At 41.1% G+C, this 25683-nt stretch overlaps 1 protein-coding gene across 1 annotated transcript in view; it reads left to right on the forward strand.

The window, feature by feature from the left end:
- Positions 1–746: 746 nt before the first annotated feature.
- The window catches only part of Nedd1 (NEDD1 gamma-tubulin ring complex targeting factor), a 37788-nt gene continuing 12851 nt past the window's right edge, over positions 747–25683 (forward strand). The window contains exons 1-8 of the mRNA XM_075954221.1: positions 747–808; positions 2654–2797; positions 6138–6232; positions 10859–10975; positions 13444–13584; positions 22894–23123; positions 24522–24723; positions 25087–25282. Coding sequence (XP_075810336.1) covers positions 2662–2797; positions 6138–6232; positions 10859–10975; positions 13444–13584; positions 22894–23123; positions 24522–24723; positions 25087–25282 — 1117 coding nt within the window. The 5' untranslated portion in view covers positions 747–808; positions 2654–2661. The remainder of the gene's footprint in view (positions 809–2653; positions 2798–6137; positions 6233–10858; positions 10976–13443; positions 13585–22893; positions 23124–24521; positions 24724–25086; positions 25283–25683) is intronic.

Genomic DNA, 25683 nt, shown 5'->3' on the forward strand with positions numbered 1-25683 from the left:
TTCCTGGTTTTCCTTTCCCCTCTGTGTTTTCCTGGAGGGCCCCTGGGAAATGCTGGAATCTCTTAGAGCCTGGGCTTTTTCTAATCCGGTTTGATTTGGTCTGATTTAAATTATTGCATCGGTGGAGAGGTTTATCTGGCCGAAAAAAACTTTACAAGTTCATTGGCCCCTTTCCACTCCGAGACAATTTCCTTCAAAAGAATAACACTGAGATGGTGTTCCGGAACCGACCCAGCCCATCTCCAAGTTTGTTCTCAACTTCCAGGGTTAGGGTTCGGTTTGCGTTTGGGTTAGATGTGTCTCAATTACTAGTTTCCCATGGCTTCCTCTCCTATACCAACATCCATATTGATTCCCTTTTTGGGACTTTGTCACATCTTTCTTGCGATAACTGGGATACCTTTTTGAGGTAACTGACAGTTGCGCATGTTGGCTTCGACATCCCTTGCTCTTGACATTTACATATAGAGTTGTTGCTACTAGCTCCCCGGAAAGGTGAACTCCATCAGGCCAAGGGACCTGCATGGTCACAGATCTCTTGTTCCTCTAGGGCTAAACCCAGCACACAGGCAGCTTAAAAACACGGTGTCTGGCAAACAAGCCCCCAAGGCCCTAGAGCTCCAGGATAGGAAAACTTCCCTTGCACCGCCCCAGTGTTGAGATTCCAGCCAGCACGCGCTGAGCGGATGCTCCGGGCTCCGCCTCCCTCGTGATGTCACGCGGGGCGGGACTTCCGGCCGCCCAAGTTTAACAGTCCAGGCGGGAGCCGGAAACGCGGCCGCGGAGCGGGTGGTCCCACGCCTGAGAGGTGAGTTTCCGCCGGACTGGGGAAACTGTGAGCACCCCGGTTCAGGGCCGCGGCGGGGGACCCCGGGGTCGGTTGCCTACGGCCCGGCGCTAGGCGGCGGCGGGCGGGCGAGCGGGCGCGCGCTCCCAGCGGAGAGTGGCCCGGCCCGGGACGGGACGGGGTCACGGGCCCGAAGAGTTGCGGGCCGAGCTGCCTCGGGCGGCCTGCTCTCCTTCGGGTCCGCAGCCGCCCTGGGCCTGGGGTGCGACCCCGGAGAGCTCGGTCTCCTGCAGCCAAGGGTGCAGTTAGTTGGTCGCTGTCGCTCGTCTTTCGCGGGACCCTCCCTGAGCTACCGATTGTCAGATCCCAGAAGTCAAGCGGGGGAAACGCGAGACGGCCTGGGCGGGTCGCTTAAGGCAGCTTTTGGGGATTTTGATCCACCCTGTCTCGTAGCTGCTGCCCCTTACGTGTTGTTACGGTAGCGACTCCTTGGAGTTGTGTTGACTGCACTGAAGAGTTCTGCTTTTAGGGGCCCGGGGGTGGGGACATAGGGTACAGGCTTCTGTCAGCGACTAGAAACATTGTCTACATTTCAACAGGTGACTGCAAGTTTTGAGCAGCTCCTGGCACGTCTACCTCTGAGCCACCCATACACTACCGTATCTCGACAGCACACCCCGCAGTCCCGGGAGTTTCTGGCTAACAGTTTTAGCCTTTCCCTAAACGTTAAATATTTTTGTTTTCTTAAAGCATTTCTCTCAAAGCATTCTTTTTTTCTTTTCTCTCGGGAATGAACGGTTTCTACTTTAAGCGTTTTATCTTGTCCTCTGGAGCCCGTTAGAGATAAGTATGGTGCTTTGTTGATGAAATGGGGGCCTGTCCGTGGCCACTGTTGGTCAGCACGTCATCGCGTGTACTCAGTTCAATATGTTGCAGCAGCAATAGTATCCTTTAAAAAAAAAAGTCACCTCTTTTTATTAGACTTAAAGTATCAATGAAGCCGGGCAGTGGTGGCGCACGCCTTTAATCCCAGCACTCTAGAGGCAGAGGCAGGCGGATCTCTGTGAGTTCGAGGCCAGCCTGGTCTACAAGAGCTAGTGCCAGGACAGGCTCCAAAGCTACAGAGAAACCCTGTCTCGAAAAACTAAAACTAAAAAAGAGTTGGTATTAGGAAGACAGTGACAACTTCTTTAACTATGCTACTAATTTTAGACTTTGGAAAACTTGAGATAATGGGATTGAAACTTCTAGGTACATATTTTAAAAGATGAGAACATAGGTACTTTTTTGTGGAGCACTTATGGATCAGGAATGTTTTAAATCTCCTATAATGGGAGGCAGGTGTTGTTATGGGGACAAATAAGACAGCAGAAGTTTCATGAACAACGTTGAATTCGGTGGTGGAATACAGGGTAACTGGTAAAAGGCTGCTTCCGCCGCAGTAGATAGGGAACCTTCCTTTTAGAGGCAGGGATGTTGGAGCTGAGACCTCAATCATAAGGGGGTGGTTTAGGGGAACCTGGGGGCAGTTTTCCAGGTAGAGGGGCAGCAGGTGAGGAGACACCAAGGTGATGGTGACCTTGGCTTATGCATAGACACACGAAGGCCAGTGTTGAGGTCTCAGTGGTCCCAGACAGGAAAGAAAGGAGATCTGCACTGGTATAGCTGTCCTGTATGTGGGCAGAGGAGGTGGAACTTGTTGGGGTTGCTGGGGAAAACTCTTGGAAGGATGAGCTAAGAGTATGTGATTTGTTTGGTGTTCAAATCTCTAGTGTGTGTGCTGTTTGGAATAAAACATTTATTTTCATTTTGGCTTTTAAAGATTGCTTTCCCCTAATGGTGTATGTTGTTCTAAACTTTTTATAGGCTCAGTCATGCAAGAAAACCTCAGATTTGCTTCATCAGGCGATGATATTAGAATATGGGATGCTTCGTCTATGACATTGGTGGATAAATTCAACCCCCACACGTCACCACATGGAATCAGTTCGATATGTTGGAGCAGCAATAGTATCCTTTAAAACAAAAAGTTAACAACTTTTCACTAGTCTTCAGTAATTAGTAAAACTGTATTGGGCCATAAAAAGAAAAGTATTTTTGTGTCATTACCATAGATTTAAAAAATATAGATAAAAGTATTACATATGCATGTACTCTTATTTCCTCTATATTAGTCTTCAGATACAGGCAGTAAAATTCTATTGTGTGCAGTTTATTATAGAATACACAGAATAAGGAGGGTCGTAGAGCATCGGGGAGATTTGGGAATGATGTTTTGTATCTCCATTTGGGTATTTGAATCTGATCTGGAATTCAGTCAGCACTTGGGGGCAGAAGCAAGATAGGGAGGAGATTTAAAAAAAATAAAAACAAAAAAAATGTCCACCATTTGTATCTTCCTGATGATATGCTTGGATTTGTCTTTCCTGTCTGTGATGAAAACAGCATCTTTTCCCAACAAACAAAATGGGTTGAGTTTTTCCTGCGCTTTTCTGATTGGCATGCTCCCTGTATTGGTGAGCTTGTGAATGGGTGTGATGGGAGCTTGTCAGCTAGGGTTTATCATCCTCACATTGTTAACATTTTGGTCTGACAGGTCATTGTTGTGGGGACTTTCCTGGGCATCACAGGAAATGTTCCTGGCCTCTGCTGCCCAGCCTCGAAATACCTTGAACTTCCAGTTGTGGTGGTCCAGATGCCTCAAGTTGAGGGCCTTTGCTGTAGATGAAGCGCTCTTAGTTTTCTTGATGTGAAAATATGAAAATACTCGATGTCTTTGGTAGGCTAGAAATTCATCTTCTGTGGAACACATACTGTTTTGAAACAACCGTAAGTGTTAAGAATTGTCTGGTTTTTACCAGTATCAAGAGTATTAATTTCTTCCTGATGAAAGGGAAACTGACAAAGCTTTACAATATGACTGATTTATGAACAAATGTATTAGGAACTTTTAATCTCAAATGCCTGTTCTTGCACATACATAACAAATGACAAGTTTTCTTATTGGATTAATTTTCCCTCTTGATCATCCCTTGATTTTTGCATTGGAGCAGCAGTGAAACCAATTACTTTGATGCTCTATTAATCAAACTTGTGTGAAGAACTCTCCAGCCTGTCATGTGGAAGCTATTTTAAGGAGAGTGGCAAGTGTATGAAGTTGATCCTCTCTATTTTTAGTGTTTAATTGTGTTTATAGTTTCTTTTTTTTTTTTTTTCTGGGACGGTTTAAGAAATAGGTTGTGTTTTTTTCTGCTTAGCGTTGTTTCAGGGAGTGTTTCCGGGAGCTTGCACTAATGGCTGGTGTGGCAGTGAGGGAGTGCTGTGTGACTTTCGGGAGCTGCTCCTATTCTGTGCAGAGAGCGTTGTTCAGTCTCACCCTTAAAGAGGCTGTGGTTCCTCCATGCCCGTTGTTACTGAAGAACAGAGTTCTAGACTTGGCGACTTAGGTTCCAGCATGAAAGATCCAAGAACAGGTTTAGTATGAGGTGCCAGGGAAGTTCATTCTTTTAGTTTCTTTAGGTGATGTCCCGCCCTTCTCTCATACTCCCAAAACTACAAGAAAAACTTAGAAACTCCCCACTTCCTGCCATTTTCTGTCTGTGTCCTTGGGGTGAAATGTGAACAAAGAAGCCAGTGGCTTCTCACTGTGGCTCTGTGTTGGTGGGAACCGTTTTATTTCCCCTAGAAATGATGTGTGCAGCTTGCTCTGAACCAGGGCCTGCTCAGTTTAGAGATGTGCAAATACTTGGACTGTAAAAGTAAGCTTGTACCTGAGTTTGCAGGGAAGGGCATGGGCGGCTAGCTGTGTGGATTTCTGCACTTGCTGCTTGGTTTGAATCCACAAACCAGAGAAACATAGACTCTTTTTATAAGCAGTTCATGTTTATGGCAGCTTACCTGTTATCTGGAGACCTCGTTCTTAGGGGAGAAGACAGTGACCCTCCATCCTTGACTTCACCAGAGACTCATTCTTAGAGTGGAAGGTGACGCCCCCCCCCCACGTAGGCGAGCCTCATCCCAGTGGAGCTCAGAACTTTATTTTTTTTTTTAAATAATACATTGGCTGGAGTGATGCTTAGTTGCTAGAGACTTGCCTAGCATGAATGAAGCCCTAGGTTTGGTTGTAAGCACCACTTAAATCAGACATGGTGGTACATGCCTGTAATCTTAGCTTTTGGGAGGTAGAAGCAGGAGGATCATAATCTCAGGGTCATTCTAGGCTACAAAATGAGTTTTGAAGCCAGCTTAAGATATTTGAGACTTTCTCAGAAACAACAACAACAAAAATGATCTATTCATAAAATATCTGAATACTATGAACACTCTCCAAAATAATATAGTAAGGCTTATCCCGAAGTTTCCACTGCTTCCATGCGTAGATTTTGCTTCCTGAAAGTTGAAAGTTTAAAGTTCCTGTATTCTGGAGACAGCAAGATGGCTCAGGGGGTGAGGATGCTTCTTGCTGAACCCGATGAGCTGAATTCGCTGAACCCAGTTGGTGGAAGGAGAATGACTTCCCTGAGTGTCTTCTGACCTCCATACCCGGAATGTGATATGTTGGTGTGCATGCATAGCGGTACACACGCATCCATATACATGTAAAGTGTTCGGATATCTTAATGCACTATGACTTTCAAAATCAGACTCTTATTCTTGATTACATCATGTAATCATTTTGGTTTAAAATACCCTGTTTTGTGTTTACTTATTACTCATGTATAATTTATATAGAGTAATGTAATTAAAATTTTAAGTGAAGATTAATTTAAAGTTTAAATTTGCATAGCATAAGCAGTTTTTTTAAAACCACAATCAGTTGTGTTTACTGTACTCTATAACACTCATTCTTAATATATTCTTGCTTGAAGCATCTATGACAGTGACTTCAGTCCTGAGAAAACATCAGTCTTCATTCTTCTGTTGGAAGAAGTAGGAGAGTGGCGTGGATACCAGCTGTCTAACTGCAGCTGGGACTGAGCAGTGGTTTAATAAATGAGTCCCATAAACTGACTTTGTATGTGACAGAGCTGGTTGTTATTTGCGTGAGCTGCTCTTACTGTGTTCTCACTTCTGAAGGGATAAAATTAGACCTTCTGGCCCACCCTGGGAATGGAGTAGTGTTTCACAAGGGCTAAGTAGTTTTCAGATGATAGCGTAGCCAGAAGGGATGGTTCTCCCTGCCCTCCTGAAAAAGAGAATTAGCAGTTGGTAACGGGAACCATTTTAAAAGCTGTGTCTAAGGTGTATTTGTGTTCCTGTCTTGGCGCTGGCTTACTTGACTGCTCTATGACCGTAGTTGGGGGCTGTGGGTGCCCATGGACTGTTGGATGCTTCCTAACTCTTCATTCAGATAACTTCCTAGTGACAGCGTCTTCCAGCGGAGACAAAATAGTGGTGTCAAGTTGCAAATGTAAACCCGTCCCGCTTTTGGAGCTTGCTGAAGGGGTAAGTTGTTTGCTTTTTAAACCATTTAAAATATGTTTTGCTTAAGTGACAATGACTTCTTTGTCTTGGCTCTTTGTGTTTTAACACATTTTTTTTCTCCTGAGTTCCAAATACTACAGTAACAGGTGGCCTGTATATGCTTACTTGAAAGGCTGTTAGGTGACATTCTATTGAATCCCAGGAGGCCTTAGTTCCAGTTCCCCTCCTGCTGATGGGTGACTTAGGTCACTAGGTTAACCTGACCATATGAACCGTCATGATGTAATTCTCTGCTGACTGAGTGCAGGTCATCAACAAAAGACTAGCCCTGAAGATGCCCTTCCATTTTAGATGCCAACCACTTAGGACTCAGGGCTCTGCCGGGGCCTCCTTAAGCACCTGAAGCAGATGAGCTCTTCAGTAAGTCCTGGGCCCATAGCACACAGTGGATGTGTTTCTTTATCCTTTTGTTTTTTAGGTTCACTTGGGATAATACTGGATTCTTTTCCATTCACACCTTCACAAAAGTTGCTCTTCAAAGAGTAACACCCAAACAAAAAGTTGTGGCTCCTTCTCTTCTTGCTGCTAATGCTGCTGCTATTTCCTTCTCTCTGTGTGGGGCATTTATTTATTTATTTATTTATTTATTTATTTAGTTAGTTTAAACTTATTTGTCACTTCAGCCCAGGTGAGGAGGCTTAGGTAGTGAGAATGTCTGAGTAGAGTGGGAGTCTGAGGAGATGGAGTTCAGTAGAGGAGAATGACCTGGTCAGTGGGTCACCGCAGCTCTGCAGGACAGGAGTTAGAGCAGTCTTGGGGTCTTTGGGTCCTTTGAAAAGTGGCCAGCAAGCTGCTGTTGAATTTAATGTCGAAGCCAAATCAGTGCCTCCAGCTTCATCACTGCATGCTGTTTCATGCGCTGTGTTTTAAAATCAGTGTTTAGCTCCTCTGCCCCCCCCCCGTCTGTTTATTAGCTTGTTTATTTAAGACTCTCTCTCTCTGTCTCTCTCTGTCTCTCTGTCTCTGTCTCTCTTTCTCTGTGGTGTTGGCTGTCTGGATGGCCTTGAAGTCATAGAGAACCATCTACCTTTACTGCCTTAGTGTTTGGATTATTACAACGCCCTATTCCTCACACTTTAAAAAAAAAGTATACTTTGTACTTTTATACTTCAAATTCTGTTTTATGTTTTAATACTTTAACTGGTGATGTCTACAAATGTGAATAATTCTGAGGACTTAGTGAATTTGTGTAGTTTTAGCCCTCCCCACTTTAAAACATTAGTTGTGAAGCAGGAAGACAGATGAGTTCGTCAGAGTTCCAATTTTGAGTGTGCTGTAGTTTTAAAAGCCTTTGCAAACAGTGATTTCCTTTGCTAGGAATTTCTTGCAGCGTATCTGGTCGTTATTGTGGTGAGGTCCCAGCCCTGTTGACTCAATGCTATTTAAGCTCTCAGGCCTTCTCTCCTTGGAAAGAGATTTCCACCCTACTTATTTTAACATTATTTTTAGAATGAAATTTGACTTCTTTATTTTGTTTTTAATTTTGTATATTTCCTCTTTGAAGTGGACATCTTGGTATTAATATTATAATGGCTTTGGGGACTACAGAATAACTTTGAAATTTAATTTTTAAAAATTGTGTCTTTTGATTCTTTTGTCCTATGGGTATAGGATTTCTATAATACCATACAGTTTCTAATAATTATTTAAGTTCATTAGATGCATTAATAATCCACTAACATAGAAAGGTCTTCTATCAACAGGTAAACCAGTTCTAAGTATAGGTTTTGTTTTGATACCTTAACAATAATTATACTGTGACAGCTGGCATCCCAGTATATTAATTTTTGGTGGATACCATTCTTATCTATTTTTTTGAAGTTTTTTAAAATGGTTATTAGAAAACTTAGATTTGCAGTGCAAGTAGATTCTAAAGTAAATCTTCTTGATACGATGGTGTTTGGGAGAACTATTACTAGAGTTGAAGCACTGATGTGCTGTGTGTCTTGCTCTTTTGTACACGTGTTAGTTAATACTGTTGGTCACTGTCCATGGGGGTGTGAGAAGGGGAACACCTGAAGAGTCTTTGGAGCACAGACTGTTGGGATGCCTGCCTCTCAGGGTAGGAACAGGTGATGAAGTACTCCTCTCCAAAATGTGAGGTGATTTGCCTCAGCCTGCGCAGCTTACCGTTTGGTAAAGTCATTAAGTCTTTCCTTTGACTTCATTTTTCCGTTTTGGTTTTTTTTGTATTTGATGGCCCAGACAAATATGGCTCTGACGGCACGTTGATGGGTTTGGGGTTTCTTCTAGGTGTGCTTGTAAGCCATTGAAAACCTTTATACCCAACTCTGGCTTGCTTTTTAATTTTTTTCTTTTAAATTTTTGCCCACTGTATTCCTGGGGAAGGGCTTTCAGAAAGCAAGAGTGGAAACAAGAAACTAGTGACTGCTGCCATGGTTGAGCAAAGTTCAAAGCTTGGGTTAGTACTGGTAATAGATTTGGATGAAGGGAGGCATGTGAAATTTATTGTAGGGTTGGAGTTTATATACCTTGTTGATATAAGGTATCACCCTTGTTGGGACCAGGGTGACAAGGAATTGAGGGCTAATCTGTGCCCTGGCTGAGCCGAGGAAGGATGGGAGACCAGGTTATTTTGTTTTTATGTTTATGCATATGTTTATATGTGGTGGTAGATTTCCAAGAGCCTCACAGTTGCTCAGAAAATGCTCAGCTACTGAGCTACACCCCTAGCCCTAAGGTCTGGATTTGCTGAGATGCTTAAGACTCCGTGAGGTGAGATTTGCTAGGAGACTTGACCTGTTTAAAAATCTCTGCTCATCTGTAAAATGGGAGGGTAAGCTAGAATTTATTTATTTGCTTGGTTTTTCAAAGCAGGGTTTCTCTGTGTGGCCCTCGCTGTTCTGGAACTCATTCTGTAGACCAACCTGGCCCCGAACTGATAGATCTGCCTGCCTCTACCTCCCAAGTCCTAGGATTAAAGGCCTGCGCCACCACCACCCAGCTAGAAATTATTTAAAGGTCTTATGTTTAGCATTTTCTGAGCAGAGATTAACTTTAGGACGCTGTATAGAGACCCTAGAGAAGGTCTGAGCAGAGATTAACTTTAGGATGTTGTATAGAGATCCTAGAGAAGGTCTGAGCAGAGATTAACTTTAGGACGCTGTATAGAGATCCTAGAGAAGGTCTGAGCAGAGATTAACTTTAGGGCTGTATAGAGATCCTAGAGAAGGTCTGAGAGATTAACTTTAGGACGCTGTATAGAGATCCTAGAGAAGGTCTGAGCAGAGATTAACTTTAGGGTGTTGTATAGAGATCCTAGAGAAGGTCTGAGCAGAGATTAACTTTAGGACGCTGTATAGAGATCCTAGAGAAGGTCTGAGCAGAGATTAACTTTAGGGTGTTGTATAGAGACCCTAGAGAAGGTCTGAGCAGAGATTAACTTTAGGACGCTGTATAGAGACCCTAGAGAAGGTCTGAGCAGAGATTAACTTTAGGGTGTTGTATAGAGATCCTAGAGAAGGTCTGAGCAGAGATTAACTTTAGGACGCTGTATAGAGATCCTAGAGAAGGTCTGAGCAGAGATTAACTTTAGGATGTTGTATAGAGATCCTAGAGAAGGTCTGAGCAGAGATTAACTTTAGGGTTGTATAGAGATCCTAGAGAAGGTCTGAGCAGAGATTAACTTTAGGATGTTGTATAGAGATCCTAGAGAAGGTCTGAGCAGAGATTAACTTTAGGGTTGTATAGAGATCCTAGAGAAGGTCTGAGCAGAGATTAACTTTAGGACGCTGTATAGAGATCCTAGAGAAGGTCTGAGCAGAGATTAACTTTAGGATGTTGTATAGAGATCCTAGAGAAGGTCTGAGCAGAGATTAACTTTAGGGTGTTGTATAGAGATCCTAGAGAAGGTCTGAGCAGAGATTAACTTTAGGATGTTGTATAGAGATCCTAGAGAAGGTCTGAGCAGAGATTAACTTTAGGGTGTTGTATAGAGATCCTAGAGAAGGTCTGAGCAGAGATTAACTTTAGGACGCTGTATAGAGATCCTAGAGAAGGTCTGAGCAGAGATTAACTTTAGGATGTTGTATAGAGACCCTAGAGAAAGTCTGAGCAGAGATTAACTTTAGGGTGTTGTATAGAGATCCTAGAGAAGGTCTGAGCAGAGATTAACTTTAGGATGTTGTATAGAGATCCTAGAGAAGGTCTGAGCAGAGATTAACTTTAGGACGCTGTATAGAGATCCTAGAGAAGGTCTGAGCAGAGATTAACTTTAGGATGTTGTATAGAGATCCTAGAGAAGGTCTGAGCAGAGATTAACTTTAGGGTTGTATAGAGATCCTAGAGAAGGTCTGAGCAGGGAAGACACTGAGCACATGCTTGATGGAGAGCTTCCTCTCATCGTCTCCGTAGGAAATACCACCAAGTTTTGATTGTCTTGATGTCATAGGATGAATAAGCTGTTGGTTCTCTATGAAGGATGATGAGAGACGAAATTTTTAGTTGCGAGTATCAGCATCTCTGCTTTTAATTCAGCATATTCATTGTCATGCTTACTGTGTTGGGTGAGACTGTATCATCTCTGGGACCTGTTAAGCTAATTTTGTTTGTTTGTTTGTTTACTAGCAAAAGCAGACATGTGTCGATTTAAATTCCACATCAATGTATTTGGCAAGTGGAGGCCTAAATAACACTGTTAATATTTGGGATTTAAAATCAAAACGGGTTCATCGGTCTCTTAAGGTAAGTAAATATATTTTAAATATTTATAGAATGAATGGCTCACACTCTGTTTGGAATGGTTACCAACCAAACATTGCCCTTATAATTGAAGTGAGACTTATTGAGGAATGCAGGTGCTATCTAGCTTAAACTTTCCCTCCTGGAAATTACTGACACGTGTTGCCTTTTCCTTATTATTATTATTTCACATATTCAAGTATTTCTCCTATTTTGAATGAACTACTTCCTTGGTTTTTCTTTTTCTAAGGTGTGGTTTTTGTCATCAGTGGTTTTTATTTATTTATTTTTAAGGGTTTTGGGAAAGTGTATGTGGTTCTGGAGCTCAGTAACCAGACTTGAACTTGGTAATGAAGTAATTCTTAAAATAATTCACTATGTAGAATCCATGTTCCCTTAGGTAGTTCTTTCTAGGTTCAGAAATAAACGTTCATCTCAGGAAGGTCTGTGGTTAAGACTTTCTTAACTCTACTTTTTCCTTTTTCAATATTTAGAAGGGGAACTACAGAGTTATGTTTGAGTTTGTCAGATTTAATATGAAACGTAAATGGTTGTACATCCGTACTCTTGCCTACACAGAGAACTTCCTTTACCTGCTACCATGTGACAGTAATGGTTTTCCTGCTCTCCTGTCATCCGGCTCCGGACTGTTTGTCGTAAATATCAGACATTGTCCTGTACATTTTCTGAGTTAATTCTGAAGGTTATTAAGTAGAGCTAAACTTTGAAGACTCTTGACTGTGGGAAAAGACAGGTTGCTGTTAATGAAGTAGGTAGCTTTTGTCGAGTTCCTTACTGTGTGAGCCGTTGTACTTGCAAATGCTGCTTCTGTTTAGTAACTGCAGAACAGCAAACATCCTCAGGTGCAGATGGAGAAACTGAGTCAGATGTTAATGAACTGGTTCTTCGTGAGCCTCAGAGTGGTCCCTGCAAGTGCAGACCCTGCTCTGCTCTTCGTATAGTGTTTCCATTGTGTACTGTCGGAGTTCACACTGCTTAGACAGACTCATTCTGAGGAGGGAGTCTTTGGTCAGTCTGTCAGTTCTCTGGCATTCGGTTGGTGCATAGCAGATGTTGTTTCCTGATGATTCATGGCAGTAGTTTCCACAACTGGAGTTAGGGAGACACCTGCTCCTTCACAAAGTGGCAGAACTTCTATTGGATGACTCTCTTAGTTCCCTGTGACAACAATGCACTGGGATGTTGCTTGTGTCTTTGCATACAGCATAAAAAATATCCTACAGGCACTTGTTCTTTGATAGAAGAGAGGAAATGTTTGAAGGATCTTTGGATAAAGTTATAATGTGAGTGTGGTGTCCCTAGCCACACTAGTCTTGATAATCTGTTAGTTATTTTGTATCAAGTTGAGTATATTTATGTCAGTAAATAACAGAACACTATATTGCCAAAAAGAAAAACAAAAACCCCACCCTTCAGGTCAGTGTTACATGTTCCTGCTAAAAATCTCTGATTTGATGTTTGGGAACACTCTTTGTGAACTCAGTTTCTTCAAAGTTTTGAACTTTTTGTTCCCTCAGAGAAGATGCTGTTCATATTTGGTAGGCAGTCTGCAGTGTTGGGAGGCCATGGGCTTTGGAGTTGGACTTGGAGTGGAATACTAGTTGTCTCTCAGCACATATATAAGATGGCACCGGTCTCCTAATTTTTCGTTGTATTGTGAGCCTCATCTGTAAGTGGGGCAAATGATATTGATTTTAGGATTTTTACAGATTGACTAGATGGCCTGTTACTCCCAGCTGAGAAGGTGCTCAGCCAGTGGGAGCAGCTGCTGTCTGATGGCTCAGATGTTTCTTTGCTTTTCTCCCACTTGGTCATGTCTGGTTTCCTTCCTTTCCCCGTAACTCACCTCTGCTTTTATTTGTTTGTTTGTCATTTGAAATAAGACTTTGCTATATAGCTCAGGCTAGCCTAGAGCTCAACATAGTACAGGCTAGTCTCGAGCACATGCTCCTTCTTAGTGCTGGGATTAGACGTGTGTACTGCCACTCCCCACTTTCATCCTTCAAGGTTAGACTAATTTTATGTTTCTCTCTCAGATCATTTGACAGTGATACCTGTTTTTCTTCCTTTGATCCCTTGATGCCACTGTTTAGTTAGTATTTGTTCCATCGTTTTGGTGCTAATTTCAGCACCTTTAGTTGAACAGTAATACTCGAGCAAATATTTAACTTCAAATTAATGTTATCTATCAGTGGAAGTCAGTTCTCTAAGGTGAACATTAAGTAAGTTAGCCTTCTGGAATGTTTATTGTTTCAGAGTCCGTGGACATGTAATACGGCCCTGAACACTGTCTTCTGAGGAGACTCCACGTGGATTGTGTGGTTTCCCAATCAGCTCAGTAGTGTTGTGTTGAAGGAAAATGTTAGCACAGGTGTTGATTGACAGCTGTGCTCTTCTGTTCATCAGAATGTGGGGTTAATGGCTGCTGTTCCTGTATTCGTTTCCTTCAGGATCATAAAGCTGAAGTCACTTGTGTGGCATACAATTGGAATGATTGCTACATTGCTTCTGGGTCTCTCAGTGGTGAGATTGTTTTGCACAGCGTAACCACGAATACATCCAGTACACCTTTTGGCCATGGAAGTAATCAGGTACGGTATTTTTTCCCCCCAAATTTAAGTTGATTAATTATATTTTGAATTACTTTACATAAAATAAGTTTAAATTTTTAACATTTAAAAATTTATCTTGTTTGAAGATGTCTAATTTTTAATGACAGTGTTTGACAAAGATAAAATAAGCTAATATATACTAGAATGCTTATGAATTTACTTATACAGTTAAATATTTGATCTTTTGATACTATAACTTTATCTATAACAAAATGTAACTATTTGCTAATAATACCATTTTAAGACTAGGATTTTAATCTTCCCATGGCATTTCTGTTACAGAAGTGTTGTGCAATTGAAACTATTGGCCGTAAAGACAGGTACACACATGAATACTGTCATGTATAGGACATTATTTTATTTGGATAGAGTCAAGTAAATTTTGGAGGAAAATTTTTTTAAGCATGTAGTAGTTAAAAGAATCAAAGCTTACTCATACATATCAGGTAAGTACAGAAATCTTTAGGAACACTTTTTTAAAAAAATTAGTCAATGGGCTGGTGAGATGGCTCAGCAGTTAAGATCATTGCCTACTCTTCCAAAGGTCCTGAGTTCAATTCCCAGCAACCACATGGTGGCTCACAACCATCTGTAATGAGGTCTGGTGCCCTCTTCTGGCCTGCAGGCATACACACAGACAGAATATTGTATACATAAAGAATAAATAAATATTTTTTAAAAAAATTAGTCAATTAGATATTTTCCTTCGTCAAAAAAATAGTTTTAATTTTTTTCTTAAAGGCATGAGAAATGTCTTAATGAATCCACTCTTTGGCTGACATTCTTGAAAATTTTTAGAGATGATTCCAGTAAGGTAGATCTTTTAAGGTAGATATGTTGTGTTTAGTCTCAGAGGGATGAGAGGTAGCCGTGTGAGCTCTTTATACCGGGCTTTTTATTCTCACTGCTTTGGCCACAACTAGTATTAGGTAAAAGACAAGAGATCTTTGCTGCTTGCTGGAAGAAGGGTTTTTTAATTGTTGTTTTAATAATATGTGCTACTTGAGGAAAATTTAAAGGATACTTAATTGGACAGGCAAATGTCACATTTTGAGGTCCATGTGTGTGAGGAATAAGGGAGTTATAGACACAAGCTGTGAGTTGGGGGAGTGGTTTAGAAAAGTTGAGAAAATCAGGAGTACAGGAGGGACCATAGAGAGAGAGAGTTGGATTTTGCTGTGTCAGTGTGACAGAGCGGCTCCAGTTGCTGCGCTCTGGGTTCTTAGAGTTAGGTCTCCACATGTGCACATTATAATGGGGACCACAGCTTATGTCTTTGTCTGCAGCCATGCCCGGCCTTGCACCTTACCTGGGTAAAGACACTCAATAAACATGTGGCTGTCTGAACATATTTAGAAATTACTGAGCTTTTAAGAGGCTGATCTAGAACTCTGGGAGAAAGGGTGTTTCATGTGGAGGAGATGACAGAAATAAGGTACACAAGGGATTTGGTGGAGGGAAGGAGTAAGAACAGGCTAGGAGGTAAGAGTGCAGTGTTGGCCGGGACTGGGTGCCGTCCATGTGCAGCATGTGGCTTGTTCCTGACAGCGTTTAAACATCTGGGTGTTTCTGACAAATGCAGTGTGAGAATTAGAATTGCTGAACAACAAATCCTTTCGAGATGACAGTGCTTTCCAGGTTTTATGGATTAATGCTTTTAGTTTTCACAGATTGGTTCTTTAGAATATTATTATTGCTGTAAAATCCCAACTATGTTTTGTCTATGTTTTCTCTTTATTTGTGTTTGGTCATCTAAAGCCTAAACCTTCAGGCTGTGGAGCTACTGTAAACAATCACATCTTGGTCACACATCTTTGTAAGGAACTAGAGTAATGTGTTTCTTCTCTTGTGTTTTATATTAGGGGCATAGCATATTCATAAACTTGTATGAATAAAAAGTATAAAAAAACTTATATGAATTTTTCAAAAGCCTGGCTTTTCACATACAAATTAGATATGGCCCTCTGCTTCCTGTAGTTTGCTAGAGACTTATTGCCAACATAGAGGACTTGCTACCATTTGCTGTTTCCCACGCAGTGGTCACTAAGTGGCACTGCGTTCTTCTTATACAGCCTTTGCTACTATTAGTATGTTTTCTCAGGACTCTGAGAATAAGTCCTCAGAGAGGAGCCTTCCATCCAGCTCCTGTCGGTACCAGCTTGATTCCTCAAGTCCTGGGACAAAAATAAGAGGCGTCTTACCTTCAAGTTGTAGAAGGCAGTCAAGGGCAATGGTGCTAGCCTATATTGTTTTGGGGGTCGTTTGGACTTTCCTGATCAATGATTAAAAGGAAGTTTCTCATGCTTAGTACTGAGGTTTGGTTTGGATAGTCTAGACCAGTGGTTCATAACCTTCTGAATGCTGTGACCCTTTAATACAGTTCCTCATGTGGTGGTGACCTCCAACCATAAAATAATTTTCATTGCTACTTCATAACTGTAATTTTGGTACTGTAATGAATCTTGATGGGAACAGTGTTTTCCCATGGTCTGGGGTGACCCCAGTGAAAGGGTTGTTCGTTTCCAAAGGGGTTGCTAGTCACAGGTTGAGAAATACTGGGCTCTTGTGTTTTGTATTAGGGGCATATAACTTCATAAACTTGTATGAATAAAAAGTATGAAAAAACTTGTATGAATTTTTAAAAAGTCTGGCTTTTTTACCACCTAAAGTAGCATAACTTCATTTGGTGTGTGTGTGTATGTACACATATACGTATTTATGTAAATTTAGATAAACATAAAATAATATGATTTGCTATGACCTTTTCAAACATCTTTAGCGTTATTTAATCCCTGTCTCTTTCCTTCTCTGTATTATCCTTTCTCCCAGTAAAGACCTTCCACTCCATTGTCTCCCTTTCCCTCTTCAAAGCTGTGAGGTCCTCCCACCCCACCCCCTGTAGAATTCCTTCTCTCCCCTCCTCTCTGGTCACGACTAGTCACAGGCAGAACACTAGATGTCTCCAGGTGTGCAGTAATTGAATTTTGATTTTAGATTTTTGATTGATTAGTTTTATCAGAAAACCGTATGAAGTTTGTCTTCTTGTTTAGGAAACCAAGAATGCATACAGCTCATGTGTCGTGCCAGTCCAGAGCAGTCAGAACCTGAGACAGATGTTGTAGTGCCAGTCCAGAGCAGTCAGAGCCTGAGACATGTTGCTGGGCATGTTGCCTCCTCCTAGGGCAGCTGTACCTCTGAAGGACCCTTAGTGGGCTTTGCATTTACTTGGCAACACCAGGCTAAGATCAATGAATGAGTGGTAGCTGCTGTTGGGAGTGGGTTTTTTGGTTTTTGTTTGTTTGTTTGTTTTGAGACAAGGTTTCTCTGTAGCTTTGGTGCCTTTCCTGGAACTAGTTCTTATAGAACAGGCTGGCCTTGAACTCACATTAAAATCACTCTTGTGATTTACTTCCTCAACCTGGTTTGAACATCTTTAGTTTGTGTGCTCCTCTCAATGCCCTGCTATTTTACAAGTTGTAATTTGTCTCCAGAACCATACTTTTGTATTTAAGACTATTTTTCTAATGAGGCTCCACCTCGTGAGGCAGAACTACAGTTGTCAGTGGCTGCTGTTTTCTTCAGAAAGGAGATCCTTTGTAGGTTTCCCAATACTTAAGTGGGCAGCATTAAATATGTGTATATATAGGAAACACGAACTAGACTCAGTGGGGGGGGTGTGTGTCAATAAAAAGGTAAAGAAAAATTAGACTGCATTTTTCCCTCTTGCCAAGTACAAAGAGTTATTTTTGTATACTGTATTATCTCATATTCTTTCATGCTATACCATTAAGAGAAAAATACATAGGCAAGAAAGTAGAGTGGCTTCTTTATATATGAGATCAGTTCTAGATATCTTAGAACAGTCCATGTAGGGATTTTGCACACTCAGGTCTGACTTAGCATACTGGAAGTATTTGGAAGCGTGTTTACGTTAGTCCTCTCCCTACTGTTTAGTTGCAGTTTGTCATTACCAGAAGCATAGAACTGCCACTTGAGCATTCATGAAAATTTCTGTTATAAGATTTCTTAAAATTCATTTGAGATTTCAGATATATTAAATATTCACTTAAAAATTTAATTGTTCATAAGATCTCAAGTGTGTCAGACGTTGACATTTTAAAATTCAAGTATACTGTTGTTCAGCTCAGTTTTGTGTTGGTTGTTTTTATTGTGCCTAGGGTCTGGATTATTGAGAAAGAGTAGTAGACAAGACACAAGACGTATCTATGATTAAATTGAAAATATTATTTTTGTTTCTGTAAACAATCAAGGGTTTGAGGTTGTAACAATCACCAGATTGGCTTAGAGAGAGTGACAAGTCCTTGGCATCTCCCAGAATCTGCATCAGACTGAAATTCATCAGAAGGGAGATTGCCTGGATATATCCAGAGTCTTATTTTGGAATGTCTGAGGTGAACTGAATCTATTAGTTCTATGTGGAGCAGTGTTTTTCTCCATGGGAAAAAGAAATTCATTGCTTTTGCAGAGCTGCTGGCTGCCGGCTTCTGAAGCTGTAATTGCATGTCAGTACTGGGCAAGTTCAGCAGCTTGGGCTCGATGAGGGTTTAACCCATGTTGCCTTTCCCCAAGCAGTTAAAAGTGTGGATCTGTATTATTGATGCCTTAGATTAAAAAGGGAGTTCGGGTAAAGCAGGCAAGATTTTAAAATACACCACAGATGTATTTAAAATACACATGTTTAAACCCACTGGTTTTCCTTAAGTGAATAGTTTGTTTTATGTGTAGATTTTATAAGTCTTAATAAGCCTGCTTATTAAGAGTACAGAGATCTGGTAACTGTAAGTGATTATTATTCATCTTTTAAAATGAGAATTATTTTGTAAAGAATAAATTTAAGGCTGGAATATAGCTCAATTGTAGAAACCCTAAGAAGTTCTGGGTTCTATTTCTGGCTCTACAGAAAACTTTTAATTATAATTCACTTTATGTTTTACATGACTTCATGCTACAAAAAAGTTTGACTGCAGAACTTTATTTCTAGACTAGTGATCCTTAGGTTTATAGGAGCATTAGTATAATTTATACTGGGGAAACATTTGGCACGATAACATGTCCTTAATAACCTGTGTATTTCTTTAGCATCTGTTATATACTTGCCTAGCCTCTGTGTTATGTTCTTAAGGCAGTCTTATTATTATGTGAGCATAAAATAAATTGCTACTTTGTACCTATTTTGAGAGATTTTTTCCCCTTGTTTTTCTCTTCCTAACATTAATGGAAATTATTTGAAAAATACTATGTTATATGTTTCCGTATACATAGCTTTGTCTTCTTACAAAGTCATTTTCTTTGTCTAAACTTGTTTCCTGCCTTTTGTCACTGTGTTATGTCCCAGGTATGGTCACACTGATTTTCAGTGATTGATTTTTATTACTTAATGTCACTCTTTGTGTTTACCTGAAGAGTCTCCTATTTCAGACAGTTTTCTAATTTTTTATAATTGCTTGCACTGTATCTTAATAATATTCTGAAAATCTCTTCTGCTTTTGACCTTTTTCAATAAAATTTAGGAACAGGCTCACTGAGGAGCTAATATTTCAGCCGTAGATGGTGAGTGGGCAGGGAGCGGTCAGTCTCAGTGTCTGTTTCTGTGACTTGTGCTCTGATGGTCTGAGCAGCAGATGCCGTGGGTTCTGCAGGTCTAATAAAGATCAGTGAGTGGGAGGTCTAGTGAGTGAACTCTCTCTTGGTCCTGTCTGAATCAGCTAGGTGCATCTTTTCTTTAGAGTGTAAGTTTGCAAAGGACAAATTAACCCAGCAGACAGCTTCACAGTCTGTTCTGTTCTGTAGGTTAGTAATCGAGTCTGGCAGAAAGAACCGACAGTGCAGGCTCATCACAGGCCTGTGAAGGGGGTGTAGCAAGGGTGAGCGGTGATGAACACCCAAGCTGTGGTCGGCCACAGTCCCGTCAACATCTTAGTGGATGCCACAGTCCCTCTGCAGCAGTCAGAAACCTTTAACAGCTTCCATTACACCCCGCCCACCCCCACCCAAGCAAAGGCTTATGCAGTATTGAGTCAGTGCCCTTCTTTAAGCATGTGCACTGCTCTTAACTCAGAACTGAACCCCAGCCCGCAAGCTGAAGAGGGCGCTCAGAAAGCAAGTTAGCAGTGCTGCGAGTGTTGAGCTGTTTAGAATTCTCAAGGAACATGGGATATGCTTCACCAAGAAAAATTTTAAACATTGAAAAATTGTTATATAAAAATGGAAAAGTTGAAAATGTATTTTAAAAAGAAAGGAAACTTTGAACCCATGTATTCAGAAAATGCCAGGTCTAGCAAACTATGATAGTCTTTGATCTTTGATTTAAAAACATCAAAGATAAAAATAGTAAAATATAAAAATGTTTTATAGTCTCTTGGGAAAAGTCAGCAAGGGACCAACATTTAAAGCATCCCTTTCTTTAAGTTTGTGATTTTTGGCTGTGAAATACCGTAGGATGCCAGTTCTATTTAAAGTAACTGAATTAATAATGAACAAGGAAGCATAATTGTATTATAAAATTCTTGATTTGATTCAAAACTCCTTAAATAATTGTGTGTGTTTGTATGTTTACCTAGTAACATAATGAGATTTATCTGCTTAGCTATGCTTCAAAATGGAGAAGGGAAAGGGGGAGCTGAAAGTACTTCTTGGGGTGATAAATGAGTTTGTGGGGGATGAATGGGCCCAAGGAGCAGACAGCAGACAGTGGGGACTTGGGGTAGAGTTCACTGGGATCGAGGGTGAAGTGGGGACTGAAGTGCTCTAGGAACAGGGGAACTGGCCTCAGGTAACTGCTCTCCTGTCCAGAGTAGACCTTTAATGTCCTCTCAGTGATCAGTGTCTGGTTAATGGCTTTGAGATAAATGAAGGAGGGATTCAGGGGTCTGAAATGATTTCTTCCTGCTGGAAGAGTGCTCTTGGCCAGAGAAGGGAAACACAGGAAGCCGAACCCCCACTCCACCCCACAGAACTTCTGCAGAGAACAATCCACAGGTGGAAGGTGGTATCCAGAAACCTTGAGACTGTTTCTGATCTGACAAAAAGAGAATCAACAAAATTAAAAGGAAGTGAATAAAGTATTATAGTTTATATGAACATTACTTTTAAGAACAATTTTAAAACAGTTGCAAATTAACACTAATTCATAATATCTCAATAGAAAATAGGAAAAGTAGATTAATAGACAATTCTTAAGAAAAATGTTTGTCTAATATTCTCAACTTAGTATTTCTGAAAAGTATAAACAACAAAAATAGAAATGATTTCAGATCAACAGTTTTAGGAAGTGATAGATGTGTTGGAAACTGGAGGAGATAATTAATAAATTGGTGTAATCGTGCATTTTTATATTCAGCTTTGAAATCCAATAGAGACATTTTACTGACATGACTGTGATGTAGTAGACTGTGACCCCAGGGATCTGCTCTGTCCCATTGCACATACAGGAGTGTGTACAGAAAGGTACTTATGGTACCACCAGAAATGGTAAGCCATTTTCCTGTAGTTGTGAGGTTACAGTTGAGTTTAGTATGGGGTCTGAAACGTACACAACTGATGACAATAGCTTGTCTCCCTAAGGGAGCCAGACAGAGGTGAGGAAGACGACAAACTGTTTTCTTAGGGGTGGAGTGTTGTGGCTCAGAGCTTACCTGTATCTCTAGATTATAATTGCCTCATAAAGCCAGTCTAAGAATGCCTACTTAGGGCCAGAGGTTGGTGGCCTTTTAACTTAATTGCATTAGCACACCTCCTACACTTAAATCCAAACTGCATCCCAAAACTGCCTGTGACAATTTTATCTACGCAAGAGAATTGTTTACACAGGAGGAAAAATTAGCAATCCTGTTTGTTCACTGAACTTATAAAATTTACATTTATAAAATCTACATTTTATGCTGTTTAATTTTTAAGACTTATACAGTATTTCTTTTGAATAATTTAGAAAGCTGCAGTTATCTATGGCTATGGCAAAGACATTTGGCATTCTCTCTTAGTCTTGTTTTTTAAATTAGAAATAAAAGTTATTTTTGAGACAGGGTCTCCTATAGTTTGGTGAGCTTGAACTGTGATTTCTGCCTACTGGAGTGCCAATCACCTTCGGGATCTTAGGCATGGCTCCTCAAGCTAGCTACAGCTTCAGATTCTTCCCTGATCTGTGGAAAGGAACATTCCTGAACCTGTTCAAGCTGACCTGGACTGCAGAAGGAAGGAAGCCTTACCACAAACCAAAAATATAGTGACTAAAAGTGGCAATCAAGGCAACAAACAAACAAAAAACCCCACATAGTTCTTTTTTCCCTCAGATATAGACCAAAAGAAAGATTGTGTCTTCACCTGCTTGTGGTTTTTTTGCCAACAAAAATGGAAACTAAAGGACTCATCGTTTTCTTTTTGCACTCTTTAACTATATGAGAACAAGGAGCCACATTAATGAATTAACAGTAATTTATCTTATCATCAGTGTTTGGTAGCAGATGTTTCTTTAGTCAGACTTTGTTCTATGTTATTTCTCAATTTTTGTTATGGGAGACAAAAGAAATCTTAGAATTAAGTAGATTATGAGGTTTTTAAAGCAAAATTAATTGTGTGATACCAATAGAAATATAAAAGCATTATTTTAGGAGAAGAAGATGTGATTCAATCAATTTTATCCAAGATCTGTTTACTCAGCCTGAATCTTCTAGGCCAGATCAACTAGAAAGGAAGTTCCTGGTGGGGGATTGGTGTTTAGAGAAAGGCCAGCACTGCCCTCAGGCTGATGCCTTTCCCACCAGGTTCAGCCTGCCCCAATCCCTCCTTTGTACTTCCGCCTTGCTGGGCTTCTGTGCCAGGTTGTGAGTTCCACAGGCCCCACACAGATCAGTGCCTCTCAGAGTCTAAGGGGGGATAAAGGAAATGAGGGTAAAATATTTTCATTCTTTCCCAGTGTTCTTTTGGGATTTGACTGTGGCTGTGCCTTGTATTTATGGTGACTGTTCTGAGCCTGGTTAATTAATAGAGTCAGCGTGGATGCTTTGTATTAACAGTTGAAATGGAGGAAATTGAAAAAGCTGTGTTCTCCAAGATCATAAAATCATGACAGACACTCAACTACTAGAGCATAGAAATGTTGCAGGGCCATCTTCTAGCATATTAAGTAATATGGTGGGATGTGGCCAAAGCATGTCTGTCCTTTTAAATCAGAGAAGTCCTAACCCGGTGTAGACAGAAGTGATGGACTTCAGTCACATGTATGGATGTTTATGACTGTGGCAGTCACAGCAGCGTGTCTTTGTATCACAGCCTGTCCGGCACGTGAAGTACTCCCTGTTTAAGAAGTCTCTCCTCGGCAGTGTTTCGGATAATGGAGTAGTGACCCTCTGGGATGTCAACAGTCAGAGCTCATACCATAGCTTTGACAGTACACACAAGGCTCCCGCTTCAGGCATCTGTTTCTCTCCTGTCAATGAACTGCTGTTTGTAACCATAGGCCTGGATAAGAGAATCATCCTCTATGACACTTCAAGTAAGAAGTAAGTGTGCTGTTGTCTGGTCTCACCTAGCCAGTTAGCTGAAGATGGCTTTGAACCTGAGATCCTCTTGCTGAATGCTTGAGTTTATGTGGTACTTAGCATCAACCTAGGGTCTTCTGTATGCTAGGCAAGCCGTCTGCCCACTGAACATGGACCATGTTCATGTTCAAGTCCATGCTTTAACACAGTCACTTCATTAGCAGATGTGTCTGACTTACACAGGCATCTGACCTCTATCAGGAGGATCTAATATTTGTACATTTGATGGATCTGATAGGAAATTTTTCTTTTGTTTTCTCATGTATGAAAGAATAATGGATATGGCGTGGGCATTAGGATGCTTTTAGACCAGGAGAGAGAGGGAGGGAGGGAGGGAGGGAGGGAGGGAGGGAGGGAGGGAGGGGTTCTTCATTGTATATCTTTATTTCATCAGTCTTAAGATTCTTTTGTAAAGTATAACTAAACATTTTTTAAAACAGTTTTGTTTTGAAATTTGTTTTCTGTATTAGAGTTCCTAAACTAATTATATTTTGGCCTAGTGTTTCTCTGTTGTGGGTGCCATCCTGAGCACTATATTTCAACACTGTTTTTGGTGTCTCCTCACTAAGCACGGTGATATTTGTTGAGTTATAGTCTCCAGACATTACCAGGTATTTTTAAGGAATGTGGGCCCTGAATGCATAGATGATCTTTGAACCATTGAAATCCTAGTGCACTGGTACTGCAATGCTCCAGTGCACCAGTGCCCAGCACTGCAGCGTTCCAGTATACCAGTGCTCCAGAACTGTAATGCTCCAGTGTACCAGTGCTGCAGTGCTCCCGTGTATCAGCGCCCTGGTACTCAGTGCTCCAGTGTACTGGTGCAACAGCACTGCAGTGCTCCAATGCACCAATGCTCCACTGTACCAGCACTCCAGCGCTGCAATGTTCGGCTGCACCAGTGCTCTAGTGAATGACTTGTTTCACTATCTGGCAGCCTCTAAGCTCAGTAAGCCTTTGTTTCTCCTCTTTGTCTAGTACCAGATAGACCAGCAAAGAGCAAGTCAGTCTCCATTGGCCACATGAACTGTGTTGCTTTTAACTTTTGGTCAAGAGATGCACAACTCAGAATACAGTAGCATCTGCTCAGTGAAAGGTCGCAGTCCCCCAGAGACAAGCAGGCCACTAAGTGGAAACTGGATATGTGGTGCCTACTCCCCGAAGGTGCTGGCTGTTTGTGGAGTGACACTGGGGACTTGGCCATATCCCTGCCGTAGAGTAATGACTCCAGGAAGTAGGTGGTCTACCTGGAAAATGGAGGCTGTGCCCTGCTATGTGAGAACAAAAGCAGGGTGTGTCATATAAGCTTATACTCCTGGATGTACCGATGTATTTGCATTTGCCCCTCCTTTTCCACAGGCTGGTGAAAACTTTAATGGCCGACACTCCTCTGACTGCAGTAGATTTTATGCCTGATGGAGCCACTTTGGCTATTGGGTCTTCCCGTGGGAAAATATATCAGTACGACTTAAGGATGCTGAAATCACCCGTGAAAACCATCAGTGCCCACAAGACATCTGTACAGTGTATAGCATTTCAGTATTCCACAACTCTGACGAAGGTGAAATGTTCTCTTTTCAATATTTTCAGTTGTACTAAAAATCCCTAGCTCAGAAAAAGAAAGTTATATCTTGTCTACTAAACACAGCATTGTATTTCTTTATAGTTACTTTATATGGTGACATTGTACATAGTATAAAGCTATCTGATACTTGATTTTAAACTTACTTAATATTTAATTCTTATGTAAACCCTCATCAAAAGTAGTCTAAAATGCATTTTTGTTTAGACCAGAACTCAGATATACCAGCAAGCTTAATAGGATGAAAAATTAAGTTTTTAATTTTGGAGGGCATTTATAAAATATTAATGTATAGTATGACACATTAGTAACCCGAGCTTTTAAATATTCTCTTCCATTCAGGCAAGTTTAAATAAAGGCTGCTCAAATAAGGGCGCATCAGTGAACAAACGGAGTGTTGCTGTGAACAGCAGCAGTGGGGCTGCTCAGAATTCTGGAACCGTCAGGGAAGCAACTGCCCCTTCCATTGCCACAGTTCTCCCCCAGCCTGTGACCACAGCCGTGGGCAAAGGAGCCGTTGCTGCTCAGGATAAAGCAGGTAATTTTGCTTATGTCAGCGTGTTCTGAGGGCTTTGTCTTTGCCCAAATATTAAATAATTAGCACTTTTGAGAACCTGGGACTCATTTGAGTGTAGGCAAAACTCACTTGTAGATACCATGGAAGAGATGAAGCTTACTAAGTTTGCCTTGTTAAAGAGCTCTTAGGAGCACTAACTCTCTTTAACTGAATTCCAGTTGTGAGAAAGAGCGATTGTTTTAGCTACAAAATGCTGACTCAGAAATCCTTCTTTAAGACTCCTCAGACTGGCTCACTTTTTGTTACGTCATGAACAAAGAGTGGGAACACCAGTGCTGTCCTTTTGGTTTGAACTTATGGCTCTTAATGTTTCATATCACAAATGAAAAGTAAGTCAGGTGTAGGGTATTTTGAGATGCTGC

Source organism: Microtus pennsylvanicus, chromosome 20, assembly GCF_037038515.1.
Source record: "Microtus pennsylvanicus isolate mMicPen1 chromosome 20, mMicPen1.hap1, whole genome shotgun sequence".
Classification (NCBI taxonomy): Eukaryota; Metazoa; Chordata; class Mammalia; order Rodentia; family Cricetidae; genus Microtus; species Microtus pennsylvanicus.